The 25,595-nt window shown below is 54.3% G+C and overlaps 1 protein-coding gene across 3 annotated transcripts in view; it reads left to right on the plus strand.

Annotated features, from left to right (window-relative positions):
* The window catches only part of NAPA (NSF attachment protein alpha), a 31,243-nt gene extending 5,856 nt beyond the window's left edge, over positions 1–25,387 (plus strand). For 2 of the 3 annotated variants that reach the window (XM_049900506.1, XM_049900504.1), the window contains exons 2-11: positions 7,856–7,935; positions 12,308–12,424; positions 18,028–18,074; positions 19,375–19,452; positions 19,643–19,698; positions 19,796–19,880; positions 20,548–20,652; positions 22,668–22,736; positions 23,587–23,637; positions 24,615–25,387. In XM_049900506.1, the coding sequence (XP_049756463.1) occupies positions 7,908–7,935; positions 12,308–12,424; positions 18,028–18,074; positions 19,375–19,452; positions 19,643–19,698; positions 19,796–19,880; positions 20,548–20,652; positions 22,668–22,736; positions 23,587–23,637; positions 24,615–24,716 (738 nt within the window). In that variant the 5' untranslated portion in view covers positions 7,856–7,907 and the 3' untranslated portion in view covers positions 24,717–25,387. Of the gene's footprint in view, positions 1–7,855; positions 7,936–12,307; positions 12,425–18,027; positions 18,075–19,374; positions 19,453–19,642; positions 19,699–19,795; positions 19,881–20,547; positions 20,653–22,667; positions 22,737–23,586; positions 23,638–24,614 lie in introns of those variants that run through there. The other variant, XM_049900507.1, reaches the window with a different exon arrangement.
* Positions 25,388–25,595: the final 208 nt, after the last annotated feature.

Below are 25,595 nucleotides of genomic sequence, written 5' to 3' on the forward strand. Positions count from 1 at the left end.
TGGATCCAAGTAAAATGAAATCCTTGACAACTTCAGTCTTTGCTCTGTTTATCATGATGTTGCTCTTTGGTCCAATTGTGAAGATTTTTGTTTTCTTTATGTTGAGGTGTAATCCATACTGAAGGCTGTGGTCTTTGATCTTCATTAGTAAGTGCTTCAAGTCCTCTTCACCTTCAGCAAGCAAGGTTGTGTCATCTGCATAACGCAGGTTGTTAGTGAGTCTTCCTCCAATCCTGATGCCCCGTTCTTCTTCATGTAGTCCAGCTTCTTGGATTATTGTTCAGCATACAGATTAAATAGGTATGGTGAAAGGTGTATACAAATAGCGGTTACTAAAGATCAGATGTTGGCACTGCCTGTGGGCACCCACTCTCAGGAGCCCTGGAGGGCCTATTTGTGTGAGGGAAGTGTTACTGCCCAGGTCACACAGGGCTTCCATGTGCAGGGCCCACCCAGGATCTCTGAAGAACCTGGTGAGGGAGCCATGAGCTTCCAGAATACCTTTGGCCTGCAGAGCATGTTCATACTGGACCCCCCGTGATGATTTCCGGTGCCCTGCTGGCTGCCAGGGTACACGAAGGACACTCGGAACCTCTTGCCCAGTCTGGAGTGGAGCTTTCCCTGAGGGGACACGAGATTTCTGGGGAATCTGGTGGTCCTCTTGCTGTATTCCTCAGCCTGAAACCTCTGTATGAGCAAGCAGTGACGTCCCCTCCATCAAATAAAGCGCACAGAAAGAAACAACCTTTGATGGTTATGAGGGAGGGGAGCAGTGGGGAGGGAAAAACACTAGGCAATGGATAAGTGGAAACTTAAGTGAAGGGTAAGACAGTACACAGTACCGGGGAAGTCAGCACAGCTTGACCAAGGCGAGGTCATGGAAGCTTCATAGACACATCCAAACTCCCTGAAGGACTGAATTACTGGGCTGAGGCCTGGGGACAATGGTCTCAGGGGACATCTAGCTCAACTGGCCTAACAGTTTATAAAGAAAATGTTCTACATTCCTACTTTGGTGAGTAGCATCTGGGGTCTTAAAAGCTTGTGAGCGGCCAGCTAAGGTACTCCACAGGTCCCACCCTGTCTGGAGCAAAGGAGAATGAAGAAAACCAAAGACACAAGGGAAAGATTAGTCCAGAGGACAAAGGGACCACAACTACCACAGCCCTCCACCAGACTGTGTCCAGCACAACTAGATGGTGCCCGGCTACCACTGCTGACAGCTCTGACGGGGATTGCAGTAGAGGGTCCTGGACAGAGCTGGAGAAAAATGTGTAACAAAATTCTAACTCACAAAAAAAGACCAGACTTACTGGCCTGACAGAGACTGGAGAAATCCTGAGAGTATGGGCCCTTCACACCCTTTTAACTCAGTACTGAAGTCATTCCTGAGGTTCACCCTTCAACCAAAGATTAGACAGGCCCATAAAACAAAATGAGACTGAAGGGGCACACCAGCCCAGGGGCAAGGACGAGAAGGCAGGAGGGGACAGAAAAGCTGGTAATGGGGAGCCCAAGGTCGAGAAGGGAAGAGTGTTGACATGTCGTGGGGTTGGCAACCAATGTCACAAAACAATGCGTGTATTAATTGTTTAATGAGAAACTAATCTGCTCTGTAAACCTTTATCTAAAGCACAGTTTAAAAAAAAAAAAAAGAAGAAGGAAACTTCAGGGGTTATTTTTTATTTAAGTTTTAAGCTTATCTCAGGGCAATAGTTTTGGGGGTTCTCCAGCTTCCATAGCTCCAGAATGTCTGGAGTCTGTGAGAATAAGAAATTCTGTTCTGCATTTTCCCCCTTTTGATCAGAATTTAGAGGCAGAGATCCTTCTGAAAAATTCTTGAAGAAAAGGAAACACCAGCTTGTGGGCTAGGAGTCAGCATACTGTTGGGGAACAGTGGGGCATCAGTATAAGAAACACAGGAGGCCTGCCTTGGTGCTTACGGTCTCAGAGGGAGATGGGCCCGTAAGTAAAGGTCAGCAAAATGTGGCAAGAAATAAGGTGGAGGGAGGCACAGGACACTGGGAGTGAGGGAGGGGCGACACCTAGCTGATCTGGGGGTGGCAGAGACCGTGCCCACACTGAGACTCTAAAGTAGATACAGGTGTGAGGCCAATGGGAGTGCCACCCCCGTTGACTGAGCCCCTGCTAAGTGGCAGAACAGCTATCCTTTCAGCAGCCCTGCGGGCATGGAGTGTTAGCCCCATGACAGAGGGAAGCCTGAGGCTGGGGAGCCAGGAGCCAGACTCTGACGTCTGAGATTGCTCCCCCACCGTGGGAAACTCTGGGATTCCCATTCCCAGGTGGCCACACACCTTCGAGAGCATTGCTCCTCCTCTGTACAGTAGCACCTGCTCAGTGCTGCCATCATGGCAGACTTGACTGTACCTGATCTCTCAAAAAAAAAAAAACAACTCGATGCTGCTGAGTCGTTTCTGACTCATGGTGACCCTACAGGGCGGAGTAGAACTGTCCCTTAGGGTTTCCAAGGCTGTAAATCCTTACGGAAGCTGACTGCCACATCTCTCTCCCTTGGAGAGGCTAGGGGCTCAGACCTTTTGGCTGCTAGCTGAGCGCTTAACCACCGTGCCACCAAGGCTCCTACCTGATCTCTATTCCTCACCAAAGCTCCTCCTCCAAGGTTGGTTCTGCTATCTCCATTTTACAGATAAAGAGACCGAGGCTCAGGGATGACAGGGTCGCACAGCTGGCAAGTGCCCGAAGCTGGTTTCAGCCCAGGCTTCTGGGCTCCAAAGTCTGTCTGTTCTCGTTCTACCGGTGCCTGACCAGGCAGGTCACAAGTGTCCTAGGGTGACCTCCAAGCCAGGCTGTGCTCACGGGGAGCTTTGTTCTTTCATGGTTGCTGGGCCCTGTGCAGGCACTGCGTGGAGATGGGAGAAGAGTGTGGCTCCTCAGCCCCACTCTGCAGAGCTCATAGGCCACAGCACGAGCGGGGGGTGAAGGGCTCAGCTCTCACAGGGGATGCAGGTAGGGGGTGTTGTGGGGACCCCATGGCCCCACAGCTCAGGATTCAATTGAGTGGAGCAGGAAGGCTGGGGCCGCGTGTCCCCTGTGCCGGTGGACCTCAGACAACAGCAGCCCTTGTGTTTCAGCGTCTCTCTGCCTGCAGCATGGGGCGGGGTAGCTCAGTGGTAGCTCAGTGGTGGCTGGCTTCACTGAGGCCTGCCCTGGCCGAGGGGGAGCTCCATGCATGAGGTGGAGAGCCCTCTGCTTGCCAGGTGAGGGAAACTCGAGACATGCTCGTTTAATCTCGAAAGGCTAGAGCAGACAGGATTTGTCCACCTTCCTGGTTTTCCAGAAGACTCCGGGACATATCACATGGTGGGCGAGAGGCAAGGGCAGGACTGGATTCCTCGGGCCGGAGTCCCGTTTCCTGGCCCTGCCACCTCCTGATGGTGTAAGCTTGTTACGGTATAAGCATAGGCAAATCTGTTAACCTCCCTGAGCCCCAGCCTCCTCTTCTGTAGGCCAACCACCCAGTTGCTGTAGGGTCGACTGTGACTCACGGTGACCCCATGTGTATCAGAGTAGACCTGTGGGCTATAGGGTTTTCAAAAGTAGATCGCCAGGCCTTTCTTCCAAGTTGCCTCTGGGTTGACTCAAACCTCTAACCTTTCAGTTAGCAAACGAGCACGTTAACCATTTGAACCACCCAGGGACTCCTCATCTGTAGAGCAGAGGTAATGCTCATCTCACAGGTGATTGTGAGCAGCTCTTCTGCCCCTGCAGGTAGGGTACCTGTCGTCATTGCGTGCCATCAAGTTGATTCCGACTCACAGTGATCCCACAGGACAGAGTAGAACTGCCCTGTTGGGTTTCCTAGGCTGTAATCTTTTTTAAAATATACATATAATTTATGTATTTTGTTGTTGAGAGTGTCCATGGCAAAACATATACCAATTCAGTGACATTGATTATATTCTTCAGTTGTGTAACTGCTCTCACCCTGTTTTTCTGAGTTGTTTCTCCCGCATTCCCATAAACTCCCTGCTCCCTAAGGTTCTTACCTAATCTTTCGAGTCTCTGTTGTCCATACAGATAGTTTTAAGAGCATAATGCTCAGGGCAGACACTTTTTATTAGTCAAGCTAAACTGTTACGAGGTTTTAAGAAGACTTCAGGGGGTATTTTTGTTTAAGGCTTAAAGATTATCTCAGGGCACTAGTTTCAGGGGTTCATCCAACCTTCATGGCTCCAGGAAGTCTGGAGTCTACGAGAATTTGAAATTCTGTTCTGCAGTTTCCTCCCCTTAGGCTGTAATCTTTACAGAAGCAGATCGCTAGGTATTTCTCCTGTGGAGCCGCTGGTGGGTTCGAACCTCCCACCTTTCAGTTAGCAGCCAAGGACTTGACCATTGCACCACCAGGGCACCTTGTAGCGTGCCTAGAAGGCTGTAAGCCCTGCCTGAGCGTGAGCCTTTGTAGTGACTGGTGAAGCTGCTGTAGGATCTTGAGAGCCGGGCTCTGATGGGCGGTAGGAGCTGTTCTTCCCAGCTGGAGGTGCTGACTGCTGAAGACCGTGGGCTGTGACTGCCATAGAGGGTAAGAGGGATGAGGACCTAAAATGGGGGAGTTACTCCATCTGCCTTGCCTTTTGAGATCCTTAGGGGAACTGCAGGAGGGGAGCATGTTTCCAGAAGTCAGGACATGCCCAGGGAATGGAGGAGGGAAGGGGAGGAGGCTGGGACTGTCCCATAGACCCCCTGGCTTGGCGATCCCTGCGCCGTCTGCCATTCCTGGCAGCGCTTACTACCCTCCATATGGCAGTCGCTGGAGGTTGGCGGCTGCGCCTGGGAGACCTGAGACCGCTTCCTCTGCCTGGGAGGAGGAAGCAGAGCGGAGCCGGTAATTATAGACAGCCCTGCACAGGCCGGCCCAAACCAGTTCTCTCTATTCCCAGCTCCAATAGAGCCGTGGGATGGGAAGAGTGAAGCTGAGGCAGCTTGGGGGGAGTCGGTTGGGGAGGGACCATCAGCTGTTACTGCCGCTGGGGCCCTTCAGAAGAGGGAGGCCTTGCTAACTTTCCTGGATCGTGGGCAGGAGGCAGAGGGGGAAGACCTGATTTTTCCCCTTGGAGTTAGTAGTTTTCACCCAGGTGAGCACCCTTCCTGAGTGAGGTCCTACCATCATGGAAACCCAGAAGTGACATGTCCATCTACCAAGTGGTACAGCCTGGTAGAGCAGAGAGCTGGGACTGCCTCCTGCTGGTCACTCCTTCCCCCGTTTGAAACCCTCCTGTTTTGTTAGAATAGAGCCCAAACCCTTAACCTGGCCACCAGCATGGGGTGTCCCTGCCTCTCCTCCATCCTCGTTTCCTTCACTGAAGCCCTACTGGAGCCTGTTTCTGCCTCAGGGCCTTTGCACTCGCTGTGCCCTCTGCCTGGAATACCCTTCCCTCTTTACATAGCTGACTCCATCATCACTGAAGACTAAGCACAGTCTCACATCCTGGAGAGCAGTGGTGCCTGCTGGTCCCATTCAGAGTAGGACCCCCCCAGTCCTTCTAGCACTTCATCGCTCTGAAATTATCTTTCTGATTTCCTGTTTGTTGCCAGCTCCCCCCCAACGTTTGAGGGCTGGGTCCATCTCCTTTGTTTGCTACTGTTATCCCCAGTGCCTAGCACAAGATGATTGTTGAGGTGTTTTTTCCTCAGATCACTGTTCTCCAGGATTTGCCAGAGACCCTGGGAAGATCACTCCCCAATTTTGGAACCTCCTTCCTTTCACCAAAAGAAGAGAGAGAACTCTGTCTTCTTGGGCGTGCCTTCCCCTCTCAGGTTCCACCTGCCATCCCCTGGCAATGAAAGTGGCATGGACCAGGAAGGAGGAGGCCAGCCTGGCGCTCATCCCTCGGGCTTCCCATCCTACAGCGAGGCTGTTGACCTGCCACAGAGCTGGCTCAGCTTAGGCTAGGATGATAGAATTTGAGCCCAGGCAGCTGACTGGCTTCGTGTCCTGTGTCTACTTCATCCACTGAGCCAAAATAAGCCCCAGCTGGGGCTGACTCTGTCAGTGGCTGATCGCCCAGCTTTGGGGCTCTCTGTGTGTCATTTCTGCTCCTGCAGGAGACTGAGCTTTGCCAGAGCACCTGGCGGTAGACAGGACCTTGCTGTACCCACAAGGAAAGGAAGGATGAGCTGGGGGGGTGGACTCCATGGGTGGGCAGATCTGTGACTGAGGTCTGTGAATGTACCCCTTTGAGAGAATGTCCCAGAGAGGATCCTCTGGAGGCTTTTTTCAGCCAAGCCCCAAGCAAGGGATCCTTTGGAATTCTCTTCTGTTGGGAGGGTGTGAAATTCCTCACCTCTCCACAGCCAGGAATGTGCTGTAAACAAGTCACTCCAAACATAGGCCCCAGGGCTCCGGTGTGTGTGGTATGTCAAGTGGGTGAGGTCAGAAGGCAAGACAGTGGGGCAGGGTGAATGTGCAGAGCCAGACCAGCCTGGTCAGCATGAGTGTGGGAATTACTCAAAGCCACTTCCTGGGTCAGCGTGAGGGACAGGAAGACAGTGTCAGCATAGCCTCAGAAGGCAGAGGGGACAGGGTTTTCATCTGAATAAGAACTTTCTTATTGTTAGCTGCCATTGAGTTGGCCCCCAGGGCCCTGCTGTTGGACAGTTATTTATTTTGAGGGTTGTTTTGCCAAATAAATAATGTAGTATTGAGGTGTGGAATTACCTTGCAGAAGGTGGTTTGGTCCTTGTTCTCTGGTTCTTGCTGGCTGTACCAACATCTGAGGCTAATGAATGGGGGCTGACCAGACCACGAGGAACCACCTGGGAGCCAGGTGCTGACCAAGCCTCAGGAGGCCTGACGTCATCTATCATGGCCACGTGGGGAGACGGATGAGAGCCCTGAGCCCTAAGGTTCAGAAGAGCTTCCTGGTTGGTGACAATGCATAGAACAGGGTAGTGTGTCCATCCTTGGGACGTGGAATCTCTGCGCTATAACCCCTCCCAGACCTCACCCTGCGTATCTCTTCATTTGTCATCCTCTTCAATTGTAATAAAGTTTGGCTCTAAGTACGGTGTACTCCTGGTGAATTCTGTGAATTGCTCCAGCGAATTAATGAACCCACAGGGGCAGCACAGGCTGGTGTCTGCCACTTTGGCGGTCTGAAGAAGGTGTCCTTCTAACGTGTGAGCTCTGCGTAGCTGAGGTTGGAGAGAGAGTGCCGAGTGAGTGGCTGGCGATGAGAATGGAGAAGTGGGAAGGTGAGGACTGGATCCATTTCCACACTTCGGGGATTGGATTCGTGCTGATCTTTACCACGCAGTTAGCAGCGAAGGTGGGATTTACCCACTGTGCCTCTTGTGTACTGCAGTAGTGATGAGCATTCTTGTAACTTCCCTGATTAGCTTCTTAGGATAAATTGCTAAAAATGCAATTCATTGTTGGACTCTAGGGCCAAATACAAGGAGCACTGGTGGCACAACAGATGAACGTTCAGTTACAAACCAAAACGTCAGCACTTTGAACCCACCCAGCAGCTTCGCAGGAGAAAGACCTGGTGATCTGCTTCTGTAAAGATTACAGCCTAGAAGACTGTATGGGGCAGTTCTGCTCTGTCCTACGTGGTCCCTATGAGTAGGAATTGACTCTACAGCAGTGGGTTCTGTATGGGGGCAGAGGGGTGCACACACTTTTGTTTTCATCTGACCAAAGCAGAGGCAGAGGCCAGGCCACAGCTGGTTTCTGGAGGGAAGTCGTGGGCGCTGGGGTGGGAGCACTTGTCTCCCGTCCATGGAGCAGGATGCTTGCTTTCTTTTTCTCTTTGATACCAGACTAGATGGTCTCCTTATCTTTTTTCTTTCTTTCTTTCTTTTCTTCCCCCAGAGGCTCATCCAAAATAGAGGAAGCATGCGAAATCTACGCCAGAGCAGCAAACATGTTCAAAATGGCCAAAAACTGGAGTGGTATGTGATGGGCCCCTTGCTTCTCAGCTAGAGCGCCTCCTTGTTTCCTTCCCCTCTTTGCCCTCAGCTCCCAGTCCCAAAGACCTGGCCAGGAGGTCAGCTTGACATTCCCTGTCCCTTCATGCCATCTCTGGCTTCATTAGCCAGCTGCCTGGCAGTCATTTGGTGTCCACTGGGTGGTTTTACAACTTGGGTCACCAGAGGCTTGGAGACAAGGCATGAAGAATGGGGCTAAGTGGATTATTGACCCCAGACAGACCCTCGTGGATTCATGCACAAGTTAGAGGTCTTTGATGGATCTGCTCCTAAATGCAGAATTTAAGGTGTCCCTGAAACTGTCACCTGGCGCTTCTTTCTGAGTTTGCATTCTGGGCTGGGAAAGGGGTGGCATGGGGTAGTTTCAGTTAGAGGAGGCCCAGCTGAGAAATACTTGGAGGGCGGTGGTGGTGGTTGTTGTTGGGTGCCATCAAGTTGATTCTGACTCATAGCGACCCCATGTGACAGAACTGCCCCATAGGATTTTCTAGGCTGTAACCTTTATGGGCAGATTGCAAGGTCTCTCTCCTGCAGAGCAGCTGGGTGGGTTTGAACTGCCAACCTTTCATTTAGCAGCTGAGCACTTAACCATTGCACCACCAGGGCTCCTTAGGGTTGCTATGAGTCGGAATTGAGTCAGTGGCACATAGCACACTTGGAGGGAGGGGCAGGTAAAAGGAGCTTTATGGAGGTGAAATTAAGATGATGATGGTAACATTAATCACAGCTACCATTTATCGGGCACTCAGCTAAGCTCCTAGCCTTCGTTATCTAATTGAATCATGACAGCAACCCTCTGAGGGGAGGTACCGCTACTACCCCCCTTTTACAGATTTGGAAACAAAGGCTCTGCTGAACACTTCACCTAAGGTGTCACCCCTAGTGAGTGACAGAACCAGGATGCAAAAACCAGGGCTCTGACCCAGAGCCCAAAGGCCGAACCTGCCCATGCTTTGAAGCCTGAGCCTGAGCAACTCGGGTTTGAGTCACAGCTCAGACTGGCTGTGTGACACTGGGGAAGCCACTTGACCTCTCCTCATCTGCTTCCTTCTCAAAACAATGGGGAAGATAAGAGTCCAACCCCATAGGCCATGATACGGACTCCTGGCAGTCTGCTCTCAGGGAGTGGTAGTGTCTGTGAGCCTCCATTACGCCTGTTAGCGGTTGTTATTGTCCTTTACCATCAAGTCCATTCCAACTCACAGTGACCACATGTATGCAGAGTAGAGCTGCTCCGTAGAGTTTTCAAGGCTGTGATCTTTGGAACAGATTGCCAGGCCTGTCTTTTGAGGCACCTCTGGGTGGGTTTGAACTGCCGATCTTTCAGCTAGGAGTTGAGCGCTGAACTGGTTTGCACAATCCAGGGACTCCCGAGTCAGCAGTACTGGCGGAAAAGCTCTCAGAGGACTGGTCAGCAGATTCATAAACATGAGGGGCACCTACTACAAAGTGCCCAGCCCCTGCCTTCTGTGTGTTCTCACTCTAGTGGGGACAGACACATGGACAACATCAGTGCCATGCCCACCTGAAGGAGGGCATCCCCAGGGAGGTGGCTACCGGGACATGCCCAGGTGTCCATCGGTGGGTGGAGTGTTGGGCAAAGTCCTGGCTCTCCCCACGTGGCTTTACGGTTTGTGGTTAGACTCTGCAAGGCCGGAGCTTGATTGGGAGCCACCAAGGACAGGTGGGTAGAGAGAGTTTGGAAAAGCCCGCATGTTAAGCCTGTTTGAAGGAGCCCTGGTGGCCCAGTGGTTAAGCATTTGGCTGCTAACCAAAAGGTTGGTAGTTCGAACCCATCAGCTGCTCCACGGGAGACAGATGTGGCAATCTGCTCCCATAAAGATTTACAGCCTTGGGGCAGTTCTGCTCTGTCCTACAGAGTGGCTGTGAGTTGAAATTGACTTGACGGCAACGTAGAGGTTTGGTTTTTCTTTGAGGCTCATATGAGGCTAACTTCATGATAGGACTTCAAGTGTAAGGGAGATTGGCTCAAGGAAATAAAGCAAGAGACCCTGTTTTGGGACCCAACGCAGAACTTTCTAATGATGAAGAAGATGAAATGGGATGGGGGACCATGAAGCCTGGGGGAGAAGGCTCTGAAAAAGCCGATTATCATCACCATCATTGGTTTCCTAAAAATCAAAAGAGTTTTTCCTGAATATTCACAAAATACATTGTGCATAAAGCCAAATGCTATGTGTATTTGAGCTTCCAAACTAATAAAGTGGCTTTTAGAGAAGGAATATCAGCCCTGGTAGCATAACTGTTAACTGCTCGGCTGCTAAACTGAAGGGTTGACAGTTCAAACCCGCCCAGCAGCTCCTTGGGAGAAAGACCTGGCTATCTGTTCCTGTAAAGATTACAGCCTAGAGAGCCCTATTGGGCAGTTCTACTCTGTCACGTGGGGTTGCTATGAGTTGAAAATTGACTCAGTGGCACCCACCAACAACAGGGAGGGAATACTTACTTTCAATCACATCGATGTTGCCTTTCGCCTAAAACTTGTGCCCTCACCCAGTTGGCCTTTTACCTAGAACTTATGACCTCCCCCAACTCTTGAAACAGAAATCCTAGGCCATTTCCCCTCTGTGATACCCCCTTTTCTAAAAGTTTGGTGCTCTTAAAAACAGTAAGACATCCCTACAGTGAAAACTTGGATGGTGTTGTCAATTCTGCTGCCCAGGCTGGAGGACAAGTTTGGGTCCCCTCAGTCCTCTCCCAGCACAAGGATCCTGTGATTCAAGTTCAGCTGGCGGGGAGTGAAGAAAAGTAGCTGCAGAACAGAGCTGGCATGGCTGTTGGAGCTGCAGTGGGTGCTTCCGCAGGGAGTAGGGACTGTGGTCCTCTCCAGTCGGTTTAGGAGATGTGTGTGCAGAATGGCTGGGACCCGAGAGAGGTGATTATGTGCAGATGAGGACAGGACGGATGGCTCAGGGGTGCTCTCCACTACCCTTTGCCCACAGGCATTTGTCTCCTGTACTTGTGTATTTTTTTAAATAATATTTTACTGAGTTTTTGGTGAAAAGTTACACAGCAAGTTAGGTTCCCGTTTGACAGTTTCCATACACGTTGTTCAGTGACGTTAGTTATATTTATCACAATATGTCAGCATTCTTTTTTTTTTTTTTTAACAATTTCTACATGTCCAATTTGGTGACATTGGTCACATTTGTTGAGTTGTGCATCCATTCTCACCCTCCTTTTCTGAGTTGTTCCTCCCTTATTGACATAAACTCACTGTCCCCTAAGGTTCCTATCTTTCCATTTGCCGTTGTCACTTTGATTCCATGTAATAGTTCTTAAAAGAGCATAATGTTCAAGGCAGACGCTGTTTTACTAGTTAAGCTAAACTATTGTTTGGTTTTAAGTAGACTGCAGGGGATATTTTTGGTTTAAGATTTAAAGATTATCTTTGGGCAGTAGTTTCAGGGGTCATCCATCCTTCATGGCTCCAGAAAGTCTGGAGTTCGTGAGAATGTGAAATTCTGTTCTGCATTTTCCCTCTCTTGATCAGAATTCTTCTATGGAACCTTTGATCAAAATGTTCAGTAATGGTAGCCGGGCACCATCCAGTTCTGGCCTCGTGGCAAAGAAAGCAGTTGTTCATGGAAGCAATTAGCCACACATTCCATATCCTCCTCCTATCCCTGGCTGCTCTTCTGCCTCTGTTGCTCCAGGCAAATAGAGACAAATTATTGTACCTTGATACACTCCTGTTCTTGGTGTCCATGTCCTGTTTCCTCTCTGGACCTGAGGGTGGAGCCTGCAGTGACCAAGGTGGAGGGGTCAGGGCAATTAGACAGGAAGAGCCTCTCGGAGCTGTGGGGGAAAGAAATAGGACTTGGAAAGGGGGAGGACATGGGGAGGGGTTGTATAGTTTAATCTGAATCACTCCTTTTCTCCCTCACCCCCTCTGCATGCCACCCCACTGTTCAGCCTACAGTGCCACCTGGTGGCAGGTCTGAGCTCTAGGGTTCGAGGCTCCCCTTGGGAGGACTGCTGCGGTCAGGAGGAGGGGAGGCCTTGGGTTTGGACCTTGTACAGCTCTAGTCTTTGTCTGCCTTCTCCTTGGAGCTGTAGGGATGATGGCCTGAGATGCTGGCAAAGGCCGGAGCTGGGGACGTGAGGTCTCAGCCGGGCATGCCTGGTGCTCTTCCTGTACACCTGGGGTCTTGAGGCTTCCCTGTGAGACCAGGTCCCTGCCTTGGTCAGAGACTACCAGATGTACTCCCCGGAGCCTCAGCCCAGGGGTCCAGAGGACGAGGGCTAGGCCTCGCCCTAGCCAGCCTCTTCCTTTCTTGCCCCACCAAAACTGGGCTCTTCTCTTCTCTTCCAGCTGCCGGAAACGCTTTCTGCCAGGCGGCCCAGCTGCACCTGCAGCTCCAGAGCAAGCATGATGCTGCCACCTGTTTTGTGGATGCTGGCAATGCCTTCAAGAAGGCAGATCCCCAAGGTGAGGCTTTATGGGGCACACAATCATGGGTTCGCTGCCCAGAGCACTAGGGATGGAGAAATGTCCTTGGGTTTCCGAGTGGCCCTGTTTTCTAGTGGCCGACATGTGATAGGCTGGCCAGAAGGCACTCAGGGCCAGTCAAGCGCTAGCTTTACACTTGGCTCCCTCCCGCCTGCCATTTGCCTCTGCGCCAGGCCCCCCCACCTCCTCCGATTCTGTGTGCAGCTGATGGCTCCTTCCCTCCTGCAGCCCGGGGAGCGTGTGGGAGTGGGAGTTCCATTCCAGCCCCATCGCATGCCAGGGAGAGAGCAGAAATCTGTTCTGCTGTCAGAATGAACACGCAGAAGGAGTTGGGGGGATGTCTCGGGCCAGCCAGGTAGGAGTTGCTGCCGGAAAAGAAGCGGAAATTGTCCCCACCTGGCGTCTCTGCACCCTGGAGAGGAACAGCAGAGGGAACAGAGCCTCAGCCGTAGTAGTTGCCAGAGAACAAGTTGCTTAAAATGAGAACACTGGGGCCAGAAGCCCGGTTTGGGAGTGAGGCACAGTGAGAGTGCAGTCTGTGTCCCACTGTGCTCACCCTGAAGCGAAAGCTCAGCCCTGCGGACTGCAGACTTTTGGATTTCACGGGGCAGGAGTTTTAATTTACTTGTTTTTAAGCTCGGTGCCAGACAAGGCCACTAACTTTTAATTTTAGCAAGCAAAGACATTTAAGAAATGAACGTCTCCAGTCACCATAGGGAACAACGGTGGTTCAGCTATAGAATCCTTGCCTTTTCTCTGGAAGACCTGGGTTCAGTTCCCAGTCAGTGTACCTCATACGCAGCCACCAACCATCTGTCAGTGGAGGCTTGCTTGTTGCGGTGATGCTGAACAGGTTTCAGCAGAGCTTCCAGACTAAGATGAACTAGGAAGAAAGGCCTGGTGATCTCCCAAAAATCAGCCAGTGAGAACCCTATGGATCACAATGGTCTGATTTGCAAGCAGTCTTGGAGATGGTGCAGGATTTTGTTCTGTTGTACGTGGAGTTGCAATGTGTCGGGGCTGACTCAACAGCCACTAACAACTGTCACCACCCTCTTAAAAGAGAAACAAAGATGTACAGATGTTAAAAAAAAAAGATACATTACCAGAAATACAGATGTTAAAAAAGAAAAATATATTACCAGCCGCCGTTGAGTCCATTCCGACTCATGGCGACCCCACGTGCGAGGAGTAGAACTGCTCTGTAGAGTTTTCAGGGCTGTGTCTTTCCAGAAGCACATGACCAGGCCCGTTTTCTGAGGTGCCTCTGGATGGGTTTGAACTGCCAACCTTTTGGTTAGTGGCCTAGTGCTTAACTGTTTGTGCCACCCAGGGACTCTAGGAGATAACATGGTCTTGGGCTAAAGATCAAGAGACCATTAGCGGTGGGAAACTGATGGTCCCCGAGGGGCAGGGTACAGGCCCCCACACTGGCGCTCTAGCGTGCCTGGTGTGCCCCATTGCCAGGGATGCTGCATTCCCAGGCGAGGATTCAGTCTCTGTGGAGATGCGGCCGTGTCTCTGTTCCCAGGCTGACCGGCTGCTCCTCTCCCGGGTATCCTACAGATGGTCGCTGAATGGGTCACAGGGTGGGGCTGTGTTGTGACTGTGGGTGGATCGGTGTCGCTCTGTGTGTGTGTGTACAAAGCTGAGCATACCTGGCAGGTAGCACCGGGCCCCAGCGGGCCGTGTGGGTGACATGATGATGACCCAGGGCACCCCGGGCCTGTTTCCTGCTTGAATCACCCAGGAAAGGCTTTGCGTCCCCCGCGGAGCTCCCCCCTTCCCAGCTTCGCATCTGCTCCCCGGGGAACTGGTCGATCTGCAGATGTCGCCTCAGCGTCTGTGAAGTTCAGCTGCTGCTCCAGAGTGACTGGAAGGACTGGTTTCTGGTCTGGGGAGTGGCACCTGCCATGTGTTGGATGCACAGTGCTGTTTGCTCTTTAAACAAGCCCCACTGCTTCCCTCAGACAGGCTCTTCTCGGCATAGTGATGGTGTAGAGTCCCCTCCCTGGCCATTGATTTGGGGTGCCTGGCTTTGCAGCGACTCCATGCAGGGGTGTGGTTGCTGCGAAAGAGGCAGCCTTAGAAAGCAGGGCAGGAGGTCTGAGGAGGCCTGGACTGGGGAGACAACACGCAAAGTGACCAAGCTGCCTCATTGTGAGCACAGATGCAGGCTGGCGTGGCTGCCCTCTCTGAGGCAGGGGTGGGGTGCATTTGGCTGGGGCGGCCCTTACAGGCAGCAGGAGGGGCCCTCGTACCGGAGGAGAGCCTAATTTGGGCACAGCTGGCGAGGAGGTGTCTTGGCTGGAGCCCTGGGTACTCGGTGCTGAGCAGGGAGGGTTGTGAGAGTGGCATGCCAGCCCCAGCCATCTGGGACCGTGGCCAGACTGGGGGTTCAGGAGAGGGCACATTTGCATCAAGGAATGACAACTGCTTTGTGTCTGGGATCAGTCAGGCGTCACAAAGAAGTTTTGTGGCAGCTGTGTGCAGGCACTGCGGGGCCCTGGCCTTTGACGTGAAAGGAACTGCCTCCCCTTGACTCCCTGGGCAGGTCCCTGAATCTCCTCGCACCTCCATTTCCTCCCCTGCTAAAGCAAAGCAGACAAACTGAGGCCCTGTGCAGATGTGCCCTGAGTGGTTTCTGGGGTGTGATGGTCAGGAAGAAACGTTACTCGGGAGGCAGCCCTGGGCCCCACCAGACTTAGGGAGGGTGTCCTCCCGCCTGGCCTGGGCTCCCACTGCTCCACCCTCTGGCCAGGAGCCCCTCCAAGTAGAAACCGGGCCTGAAAGGCCCATTTGGAACCCAGCCCGATGGCTCCAAGCAGGTGGCTGTCTATCTGGGGCCCGTCCGTATTGCCGTTTGCCTCACCTGTGTGGCTGAAGGCTTGTGTCCTGTGCCAGCACCTCCTACAGGAGTCTCTCTAGGGCCTCTAGAGGCCACCTGAAACCTGGCACATTGCCCTGCCCCCTGCTGAGTTGGCCTGGACTGTGGTGGGAGTCTGGTGGCCGGGGAGGAGGTGACGTCTATAGTTGTGGTTGAGTTGTCAGCTTCCCACCCACTGCCACCTGCTCTGTGTGGATGCAGCCCAGAAAGGCAGCTTAGGTGTGTGGGGACCTTTTTGCCTGTGAGCCGTGGCCTAGGGGCAGGGAGGTGTGTGCCCCCCTTGCACCTCCCTCCTGTCCCCCATCTGCTGTTTCCTGGGTGTTTGCTGTGTGCCAGATGCTTAGCTTACGCTCTTAACCCATTCAGCTTCCTTGTGAGAGTCTGCAGTTTGCCCCTGTTTTACAGAGGAAGAAATGGGCCAAGTCCTAGGGGTGACCAGCAAAGGCTCCAGAGAGGCAGGAACCCAGCAGGGTGAGGGCCAGGTGGGCTCTGGATTGTGGCGGCTGACTGTCTCCTTATGCAGCACCCTCAGTTCCCTCATTCAGAAATCAAGAAGAGCTTGGGCTGGTGCCAGCGGGTCATCCCCCAGACGGTCCTGGGGACCCCAGAGAAGCAGGCTGTAGCCTGTGCGTCAGTAGCTTGTCTGGGAGCTTGTCTCTCAGGTGCATCACTGGCGGCCTGCTGCTTCTAGGGACAGCTGTGCTGGCCAGGGTGCTGGGGCAAGGAGCAGGCGCGACGAGGTCTTCACCCTGTGACTCCATGTTGCTGCCACTCGGAGGGCTGATAGCCTGTGGGAGCTAGTGCCAGCAGGCCCAGGCTGGCCACTGCAGGGTGCGTGTCTTGCAGGGGAGCTCCTGGCCTCTCCCAGCCCACCCCAGCTATTCATCTCACCGGGAAGCTGCGTGTGCCACCTCTGCCTGCCAGGTGCCAGATGGGGCGTAGGGGCCTTCTGAGTAGGCGAGGTTGCCAATGAGCACCACAGAGCGCTGGCCTGCCATCCCCCATGAAGGACGGAGCAGGGGCTGGGAGGCAGGGTAGCCCTGCACCTTTCTCACCCTCCCCACTCCATCACCACCTGGCTGCTTCCTGATTGACTTTTTTGGGCTTTGCTTTATTGAAAGTGTGTGTTAAAACAACACTGTTTAGGGCCATATTTTTTGGGTTGTGTTTTCTCCCTTTCTTCCTCCTCTGTCCCTTATTTTTAACCCTCTCTTCCTCTACCCCCCTGCTGAAAGCTTCCCACTGTCGAAACCTATACCGCTCTGGTGGTATAGTGGTTAAGAGCTACAACTACTAACCAGAAGGTCAGCAGTTCAAATCCTTGGAAACCCTATACGAGGCAGCTCTGCTCTGTCCTGTAGGGTCGCTATGTGTTGTAATAGACTCGACAGCAACAGGTTTGTTTTTTTTTTTCTGGGGGGGGGTCCATCTTGGAGTCTGGACTGGTAGACATGCTCTGAATCTCTCTCAGGTCTCTGCATTGGACAAAGCCTACATCCACCCCCCCCCAGAATAGTGCACACAGACACTCCTTTGCATGTAAATTAGAGGGGATTCATGGACTCCCTGAAATCCCAGCCCTGGTCCCAGGCTAGCAGCCTCTGGTCAGATGTCCTGGAGTACCGAATTTGTGTCCCAGCCTTCTGGAAGCCCCTTGAGAGCAGGTACCAGATCTTGCACTTCTTTGTGATGACTTCATCTCAGGGAACACGGTGGGCTGGTGGGGCTGTGAGACCCGTGTGCTGGGCTGGAGCTCTTGGGAACGTCGTTGGCTCAGAGTCCAGTGTGGCTTTCTGTCCAGGTGCTCCGCCTTCTCCTGCCCCCGTCACCCATCCTGCCTCCCCCACCACCTTCCCGTGCTGCTGCTGCCTTAATATGGTGTGAAATAAAAGCCGCCTGGAGAGCTCACTTCTCTCTGCCAGAAGATGCCTCCCACTCATGCTTTTCTCTCTCCTCTAAATAACTTGTCAGAAAAAAAAGCCTTCCCCAAATTTAAAATCTTTCAAGAGATAGTACAACAAAGGTAGCCCGGTTCCTCCCCTCGAGTGCTGCCCTGGCTGGGTGGTTTTGGGAAACCTGTGGTTTGATCAGAGTTGGTGAGAAGTAGTGACTTCTTGGGGGAAGGGAGAGGGAAGAGACCCAGAGAGCCCAATGTAGGAAGAGGGGGGATTCCAGACAGGAAGGGCCCTGGTGCCCCACAGGCTAGAGGCCAGACCCAGGCAGGGATCCTCCGTGAGAAGGATGTTGTCCCTCTGCCTCCAGGATGGCTTCCGGTGGCAGCCCGGCCACTTGGGGCCCTGCTTTGCCCAGTGGCAGCAGCTCTGCACTTCAGGAGAGCGGGATGTCGGCAGTTATAGTTTAGAACACCCCTGGGAGTCTGGGCTGCAGGCTGACCCAGCGCTGGCCGAGCTCTGTCCCTGAGGCGGCCAGAGGGTGGGGCACTGTGGCGGCCTAGGGAGGAGGCAAGGTGGCTGCCTTAGGGCTCCCCCACTGACACAGACCCAGCACATCACCTCTGCGAGAGGAATGAGTCTGGTCGAGCTTCCTGGGGCAAGCGGGCATGGGGGTCCCTTCACTTTCCCTCCTGGTCCCTTGGGAGGGAGCGTTACCCTGGCAACTCACGAGTGTTATTGACCTTCTTGGGTGGGTCTGCCAGAATGACCGCAGCACCTCATTTTCCCTCTTCTCTCCCCAGAGGCCATTAACTGTCTGATGAGAGCAATCGAGATTTACACGGACATGGTAAGGGGCATCTGCTGGCCTGCCCCTGGCCCCCCACCCCCCAGCAGTGCTCCTCCTGCTGCTAGAGCAGATGGGGAGGGGGCGGGGCAGCCCAGGGTTTTGGTGGCCTGAGCTAGGCCTGGGCAGGCTGGGTGCCATGCTCCTTGCACCCCTACCAGGCCTCTGGAGCACCCTGTCGGAGAGACTTCGCCTACCCCCCATCCCGACCCCCAGGCTCTTCAGGGCCAGCAGTGCACTCACTGGTGGCATGTGTGTCCAGCGCTTCTCCCACAGCCAGCCCTTTGCCACCAGGTGTCACGTTTGATTGACTCACTCCTCACGACACGGGCAGGCAGCCAGAGCAGGGGCTTCTCCATCAGCCAGAGGAGGCCTGAGGCAGCTTCTGGCAGCCCCTTGCTTTTTGGCTGTTATCATGCACACACACCCACATGCACACCCATCTTGTCAGGCCCTCTCTGCGGGAGCACTAGCTCTGCCCTGGGCCCTGGTTGATCTGTGTCTGGGACGAAGCCATGGCAGTAACTAGAATCCTAGCAGTCACAGCCACTGCCCTTCCTTGACCCAGCCACCATGCCGCGAGTGACTCACCTTCCTCCCCGGCACCCCAGAGGTGGGCAGTATATTAGCCCATGTCACAGTCGAGGAAGGAGGCTCAGGGAGTCAAGACCCGGAGCCCAGCCCGGTGGAGCCCACAGCCCTTGGGCTTTACTGCAGCCCTTGGCGGACTACCCCCATGTACGGAGCAGCGGGCTGCACCATGGGCTGGAGGCAGGTAGGGGGTGTCCCAGCCCCCTGAGCTGATAACCTCCTTGGAGAACCACTGGGCATCCCTGGAGATGGCTGAAGGGCCTGGGAGAAGGGTTGGCCCTGTGGCCACGTGGGAGATGAGGGGGTCAGAGGGCTGTGTGGGCACTCAAGCCCTCAGTCTTGTTTCTCCCAAGCTTACTGCCAGGTGACTGGGCTGTCCTCCCGCCTCTCTGGACGTCTTTCGAGTACTTCCTGAGGGCAGAGCCTGTGCTGAATGTGTCTGCACACAGAATGGAGACTGAGCCAGAGCAGCAGTGGGGAACTTGTCCACGATCCCCAGCTCAGGCAGCCCTCACACCCGGTCTCTAATTCCCAGCTCCGTCTAAGCTCTTTGCTCCTCAGCCTCCCAGTGTCTCTGCGTGCCTCACCTCACAGGGGCGCTGAGGGGCAAAACCCACCAGTTTCCAGGGACCTGAGGGTCATGGTCGAGCTAGGGTGGGGACAGGCCTATAGGACATCACTGGTCACAGCAGGCCCTCTTGTGTCCCTGCAGGGCCGATTCACCATCGCAGCCAAGCATCACATATCCATCGCCGAGATCTACGAGACAGAGCTGGTGGACATTGAGAAGGTTGGTGGGGTGGGGACAGGGACCAGGGCTTCCAGCTCGGGTGTCTAAGTACCCGGCATGGGGTGCAGGTGGAGCCTCATGGGATCCATTTGGACAAAGGCTCTGGCTATGTCCAGGGCTGGGGCCCAAGGGTGGTGCAGGGCTGTGCTAGAGGCCCCGTCTCTAAGCCTGCTCCCCCATGTTTCCCCAGGCCATAGCCCACTACGAGCAGGCTGCAGACTACTACAAAGGGGAGGAGTCCAACAGGTAACTCAGGCGGTGGCTCCCACATCCTGTCTGCCCCAAGCCCCTCAGGAAGGCTGTGGGGCCAGCCACCGCCTGCCTCTCTCCATCCTCCCTCCAGCTCAGCCAACAAGTGTCTGCTGAAGGTGGCCGGCTACGCTGCACAGCTGGAGCAGTACCAGAAAGCCGTGGACATCTATGAACAGGTCAGGTCCTTGTCAGCCCCCGCGCCCTCATCTTGTGCTCAGCCTGGCTAAACGCCTTCTCCATGCGCTACTCTGGGAGACAGACAGACAGACAGACGCACGCACACACATGCACACACCCATCCTCCCTGAGCAAGGCAGACTTTGATACCAGAGTTGGGGAAACAGGAAGGATTGCCAAGGCCTGGGCTGGCTGTGGGTGGGGGCTGGGAGCAGGGTCCCCTGTCCATGGGGAGGAGGGAGTGTCACATGGGTGCCCAGGCTCCCCTCTCTGTGGCTGCATTGGGGGGGGGCGCGAGGCGGGACTGAGCGGCTCTGGCAGCTGGCCTTGGAGGAGATGGGGGTGGGCGTTGTTCCTGCTTCTGCCTCCCCCTGCCCATCGATGTGCTAGCTTCCCGAGGCTTGACAGCGGCCGCCTCCACCCATGCTTGGGCGCCACAGGCGGCCCACAGACACCTGGTGACAGGCTGTGCAGCACAGCCTGTCTTGCCCTGCCCTCGGTCACGCACTTGCCAGTTGCTGACTTCACAGAATGAGTCCCCAGGACCCCGGCTAACAAGCCTCACCCAACTGGCCCGTCCCCAGTTGGCCCCCAAGTGCCTGGCAGATGACCCCACCCCTTGCATGCCTGCTCTGAGCTCACAATGTCACCTGCACACGGCCACAGGTGGGGACCAATGCCATGGACAGCCCCCTCCTCAAGTACAGCGCCAAGGACTACTTCTTCAAGGCGGCCCTCTGCCACTTCTGCATCGACATGCTCAATGCCAAGGTGAGCCCAGGCTCCACCCAACACCACCCTTGACTGCCTGGTGTGCTGTGTCCCGGCCTCCATGCAGTGTCACCTTCCATGTCGTTCTCACATGGTACATTTCTGCCCTCGCCTGCCTGGCCCCATTGGCATTTGAGTCTTCAACTTCTGGCTGGCTTGTGCCAGGCTCCGTGCCAGCCATTTCTGGGGGTTCACGTCCCGAATCCTTATAGCACCCCTGTGAAGCAGGCACCATTTCACCCCAACTTAAAGGCGGAGACACTGGGGCTGAGACGAGAGTTCCTCTTGAGGGCCCCATGGCTATTAAGCTGCAGCCTCGGGATTCCAGACCTTTCGGACCCCACACTGATGACTAACCATAGCCTGCATGCCCATACCACCTGTTTTCAGGGCTTCTTGTCCACAGAGGGGGTCAATGCTGGGGCAGGGGGACTGGCCAGTGCGACATTAGATTGTTTTTAGTGGACTTTATTTTTTAGAGCGGTTTTAGGTTTACGGAAAAACTGTGCAGGAAGTACAGAGGGTTCTTATATGTACCCCCTCCCCACTCCTGGTTTCTCCCGTTAGTAACAGCTTGCATTCCTGTGGTGAATTTGTTACAATTTATGAACCAATACAGACACATTAACTAGTAGTCCCTGGTGGTGCAAACTGCTAATGCCCTCAACCTGACAGGTTGGTGGATCGCCTCCACCCAGAGACGCCTTGGAAGAAAGGGCTGGTGATCTTCTCCCCAAAAATTGGCCATTTAAAGCCCTGTGGGAGCACAGTTCTACTCTGACACATGTGAGGTCATCATGAGTTGGAATTGACTTGCTGGCAGCCTTTTTTTTTAATTATTAACTGAAGTCCATGGTTTACATTAGGGTTCACTCTGTGCTGTGCAGTTGTCTGTGTTTTGGGAAAGATGCATAATGTCATGTGTCCATATCACTGTATCACACTTAAAATAGCTTCACTGCCCTGAAAATGCTCCATGCTCCACCTGTTCATTCCTCCCACACCCCCCGACTCCCTTCAACCACTGGGGTTTGTCTCTGGACATCTGAATTGAGAGGCCAGGGTTCCTGCCCAGGCCTTGGGGTTTCCTGGCTGTTTCTAGCTGCCCTGCCCCCACCTCACACTGAAATTAAACCTCACCTGCTCTCGTCATGGATAACCTGGCAAAGAGGTTCAGAGGTTCAGGGCTTGAGTGTCAGGCTGGGTTCAGACCCTCCCCAACCCCTGACCCCATGCCCCGAGCAGGTCACTGCCCCTCTCTGGGTCTGCTTCCCCACTGTTTTTTTGTTGTTGTTGTCATTGAGAATACACACAGCAAAACACCACCAATTCAGCAATTTCTGTGTATACAATTCAAGGACATTGATTATTTTTTTCCAGTTGTGCAACCATTCTCACCCTTCTTTTCTGACTTGTTCCTCCCCCATTCACATAAACTCTCTGTCCCCTAAGGTTCCTATCTGATCTTTTGAGTTGCCATTGTCAGTTTGATCCCATTTAGATAGTTCTTGAGAGAGCATAATGGTCAAGGCAGGCTTTCTTTACTAGTTAAGCTAAACTATTGTTTGGTTTTAAGAAGGCATCAGGGGATATTTGTGGTTAAAGGCTTCCTCCCACTTTTAAAACAGGGGTCAACCCCACTTGACCCTCCCAGGGTCCTGTGTGAAGGCTTGGCATGTAGGATGTGCTTAGAAGAGGCACCTGTTGTCTGTCTCCTGCCCCGGCTGTGCCTGGTTAGACGAGAAGGCCCAGGCATGGGAAGTGATGCTGGTTGCCAGCCCGGGAAACTCCCCCGGCCTCCCCAGCAGCCGTGTCTGCAGCCAGGCGTGCACCGAGCTCAGCTCCATGGAGGTGGCGGTACCTGCCAGGTGCAGAGCCAGGTGACACCAGAGGGAAGGCCACAGAGCTGACTCAGGGCCAGCAGCACGTCCAGATCCCCTCGGCTGCCAGGCCAGCAGCTCTAGTGCTCCTGTCCTGTATTAACGGATCCTCTCCTTCCTCCCCCCGCTGCTCAGCTGGCTGTCCAGAAGTATGAGGAGCTCTTCCCCGCCTTCTCCGATTCCCGCGAGTGCAAGCTGATGAAAGTGAGTGGTGCTGGCGCTCACAGCCCCCCTCCCCGACCCCTTTGTGCATCTGGCCCTGGAGCTTGGGGTGTCCCCGGGTGGTGCAAATGGTTTGTGCTCAGCTAGTAACCTAAAGGTTGATGATTTGAACCCACCCAATGGCGCCACAGAAGAAAGGCCTGGCAATCTGCTCCCGTAAAGATTACAGCCAAGAAAACCCTCTGGGGCATGTACTGTGTAACACACGGGGTCACCGTAAATCAATTCAGTGGCGACAGGTTTCGTTTTTTGGGGGGCTGTGGATGGAGAATCTGGGGGCTTGGACTTCAGTTATTACAATCGCCAAGATTTGCACAAAACAAAGTTTTGTTTTGCTTCCCTCTCGGGGCATTTGGTCTCCGTTTTCTCGATGAGAAGGGTACAGCTCAGGCAGTGATGGGCTAAGGGCAGAGCCGGAGGGCAAGCGATAACCCCGAGCGCTCACAGACCTCCCCCGTGATGTTCTCTGTGTCTGAGAACGAGCGATTTCGGGTTGAGTAGGGCAGGATTCAGGAGCCCTGGTGGTGCAAACGATTAAGGCATTGGCTGCTTATGGAAAAGTTGGTGGTTCGAACCCACCCAGCAGCTTCACAGGAGAAAGGTCTCGCAATCTGCTTCTGTAAAGATTACAGCCTAGAAAACCCTATGGGGCAGTTCTTCTTCATCACATGGGGTCCATGAGTCGCAATCGACTAGTCAGCACCCTCCCCCAGGTGGGATTGGAGCACAGTTCTTCCTCCCAGTGTGGGAGCCCCCTGGTGTTGACCCACCAGACTGGTATCCAGGTCTAAGCCAGGCCAGCCCCTGACCGCTGGTTGCCATTTCCTTGCAGAAATTACTGGAAGCCCATGAGGAGCAGAACGTGGACAGCTACACCGAGGCGGTGAGTGGCCAGCAGGGTGATTGCCCTTTCGGGTGGGTCACCAGGCAAGCTGCCCTTCTCAGCCATGCACATCAAGAACCTCACCCCCCCTTTTTTTTTTGTAACCTCCGGCCCCTGGACCCTGACTGAATTCCTTTCTCCAGTCACCCCAGAAGCCTCTCAGGTTGAACCAAGAGGTACAGGGAGTGTACTCCCCATTTTATAGATGATGACACTGAGGCTGAGAGAGGTGAGGCAGCTCGTCCTTGGCCATTGGCAGCAGAGTTGGGATCAGGCCCACACCTGTCTGCTCCAAAGGCCCAGGTCTCTGTGCCACTCACAGCCACACAGGGCTGACTGACACCTGGCACTCTGGGTTGCCCAGGAGGAGCAGAACAGGCCGGGAAAGGATCTCTGTCATCTTCCAGGGCTGATGGGAAGTGGAGCTGGGGGTGGGAAGTAGAGCTGGGGGTGGGCAGGCGGCACTGAGAGGCGGAAGTCCCCATGCGGGTGTTTCCCCCTCTCTGTCCTCTGTTCTGAACATTCTGGAACTTGATTGTGTCCAGCTCAAGAGTCTGCCAATTGTAAGCCTTAAATGAAGACAGAGATGAGCCCTTCTGGTCCATCCTGCCCCCAGAGGGTAGACATCGGGCTTTGGGCACCTCAGCCAAGGGGCTGGGGAAAGAGAGAAGGGGTGTGGGTTCCCTCCTCCCCTCATCACCGTGGCCCTCTGGACAGGCCTGTGTCACATCCTTAAGCCTCAGTTTCCCACCCATAAAACAAGAAAGCTGGACCTTTCTGTTTAAGCCACAAAATCTTTCTTTTCTCAAAGGAACTCTTAGGCCAAGGTCGTAAAGATGAAGGGGGCTGGTCGGCTGCAGTCCGGTCTTCCCCTTCTTCCCAGAGGCCAGGGTTGACAGGGACTGGAGACAGGGCTCCAGGGCTGGGACAGCGGTGGTGGGGAGGGGCGGCCTGTGGTCACCTCGGTGCGCCCCCAGGTGAAGGAGTACGATGCCATCTCACGGCTGGACCAGTGGCTCACCACCATGCTGCTGCGCATCAAGAAGACGATCCAGGGTGATGAGGAGGACCTGCGCTAGGCCCCACCCAGCTGAGGTGGCTGTCTTCCTGCCCTCTGCTCCCCCCGGCCCCACACCCTCCAGTGAGGATCAGGGCGCATGCAGGGAGAGGCAGGGCCTGAGGCCTTGGCTCAGACCTCTCCTCCCCGCCCCACCGCCCCACCGAGGGGTCTTGCAGACCAAAGCTGTGGCCGTGTGGGCTCAGCACAGAGGCCCGACCTGCTGGCCGGACAGTCACCCTCTGTCTCCGCTTCACCCCTCGCCTTTTGCCCATTTATTTAAGCCCCCAAGGTGCCCTTTTCCACCTGTCAAAAAACCAGCTGTATAGAATCTTTGACGAAGACCTGTTTGCTGTGGGTGCTGCTGGGGCCTGGGGTCAGCATCTGGCCCCTTGTCTCTAGACCAGCTGAGTGGTGAGGCTAGTGTCCATCTTCCTGTGTCCTCCAGCTGAGCTCTGAGCACTCTAGCCGCTGCTAGCTTCTCCCCCTGCCGGGGTGGACTCCTGCCCCCAGCATGGGAGCTCCCCAGCCTCCTGCAGCCCCGGCCTCTCAGGTTAGACCCCAGCCCTGGAGCTCAGAGGGTCATCCCTGTACCCACCCCCCAGCTGCTCCTTCCCTAATGCTTTGAAATTCTGTCAGCCGGAAGCTGCAGCTGGCCCAAGAAAGAAAATAAAAAACAACACTTTTGCATGAGTCTCTTCCTCTTCATCTCTGCTGCCCCCTTGCCCTGTGGGGACTGTCACTCGTCTTCCTGTCCCTTGGGTCTCCCCTTGGGGCTCCAGGTGCACTTAGTGGGGCAGGGGAGGCCCAGGAGGACGGGGTGGGGAGGAGCCACGGGCTTGGGAGTCAGGAGCACCAGTCCTTGCTCTCTGGGCCCCTGGGCTCTGGGCCTGGGTGTCCT

Source organism: Elephas maximus, chromosome 11 (assembly GCF_024166365.1).
Source record: "Elephas maximus indicus isolate mEleMax1 chromosome 11, mEleMax1 primary haplotype, whole genome shotgun sequence".
NCBI classification, from domain to species: Eukaryota; Metazoa; Chordata; class Mammalia; order Proboscidea; family Elephantidae; genus Elephas; species Elephas maximus.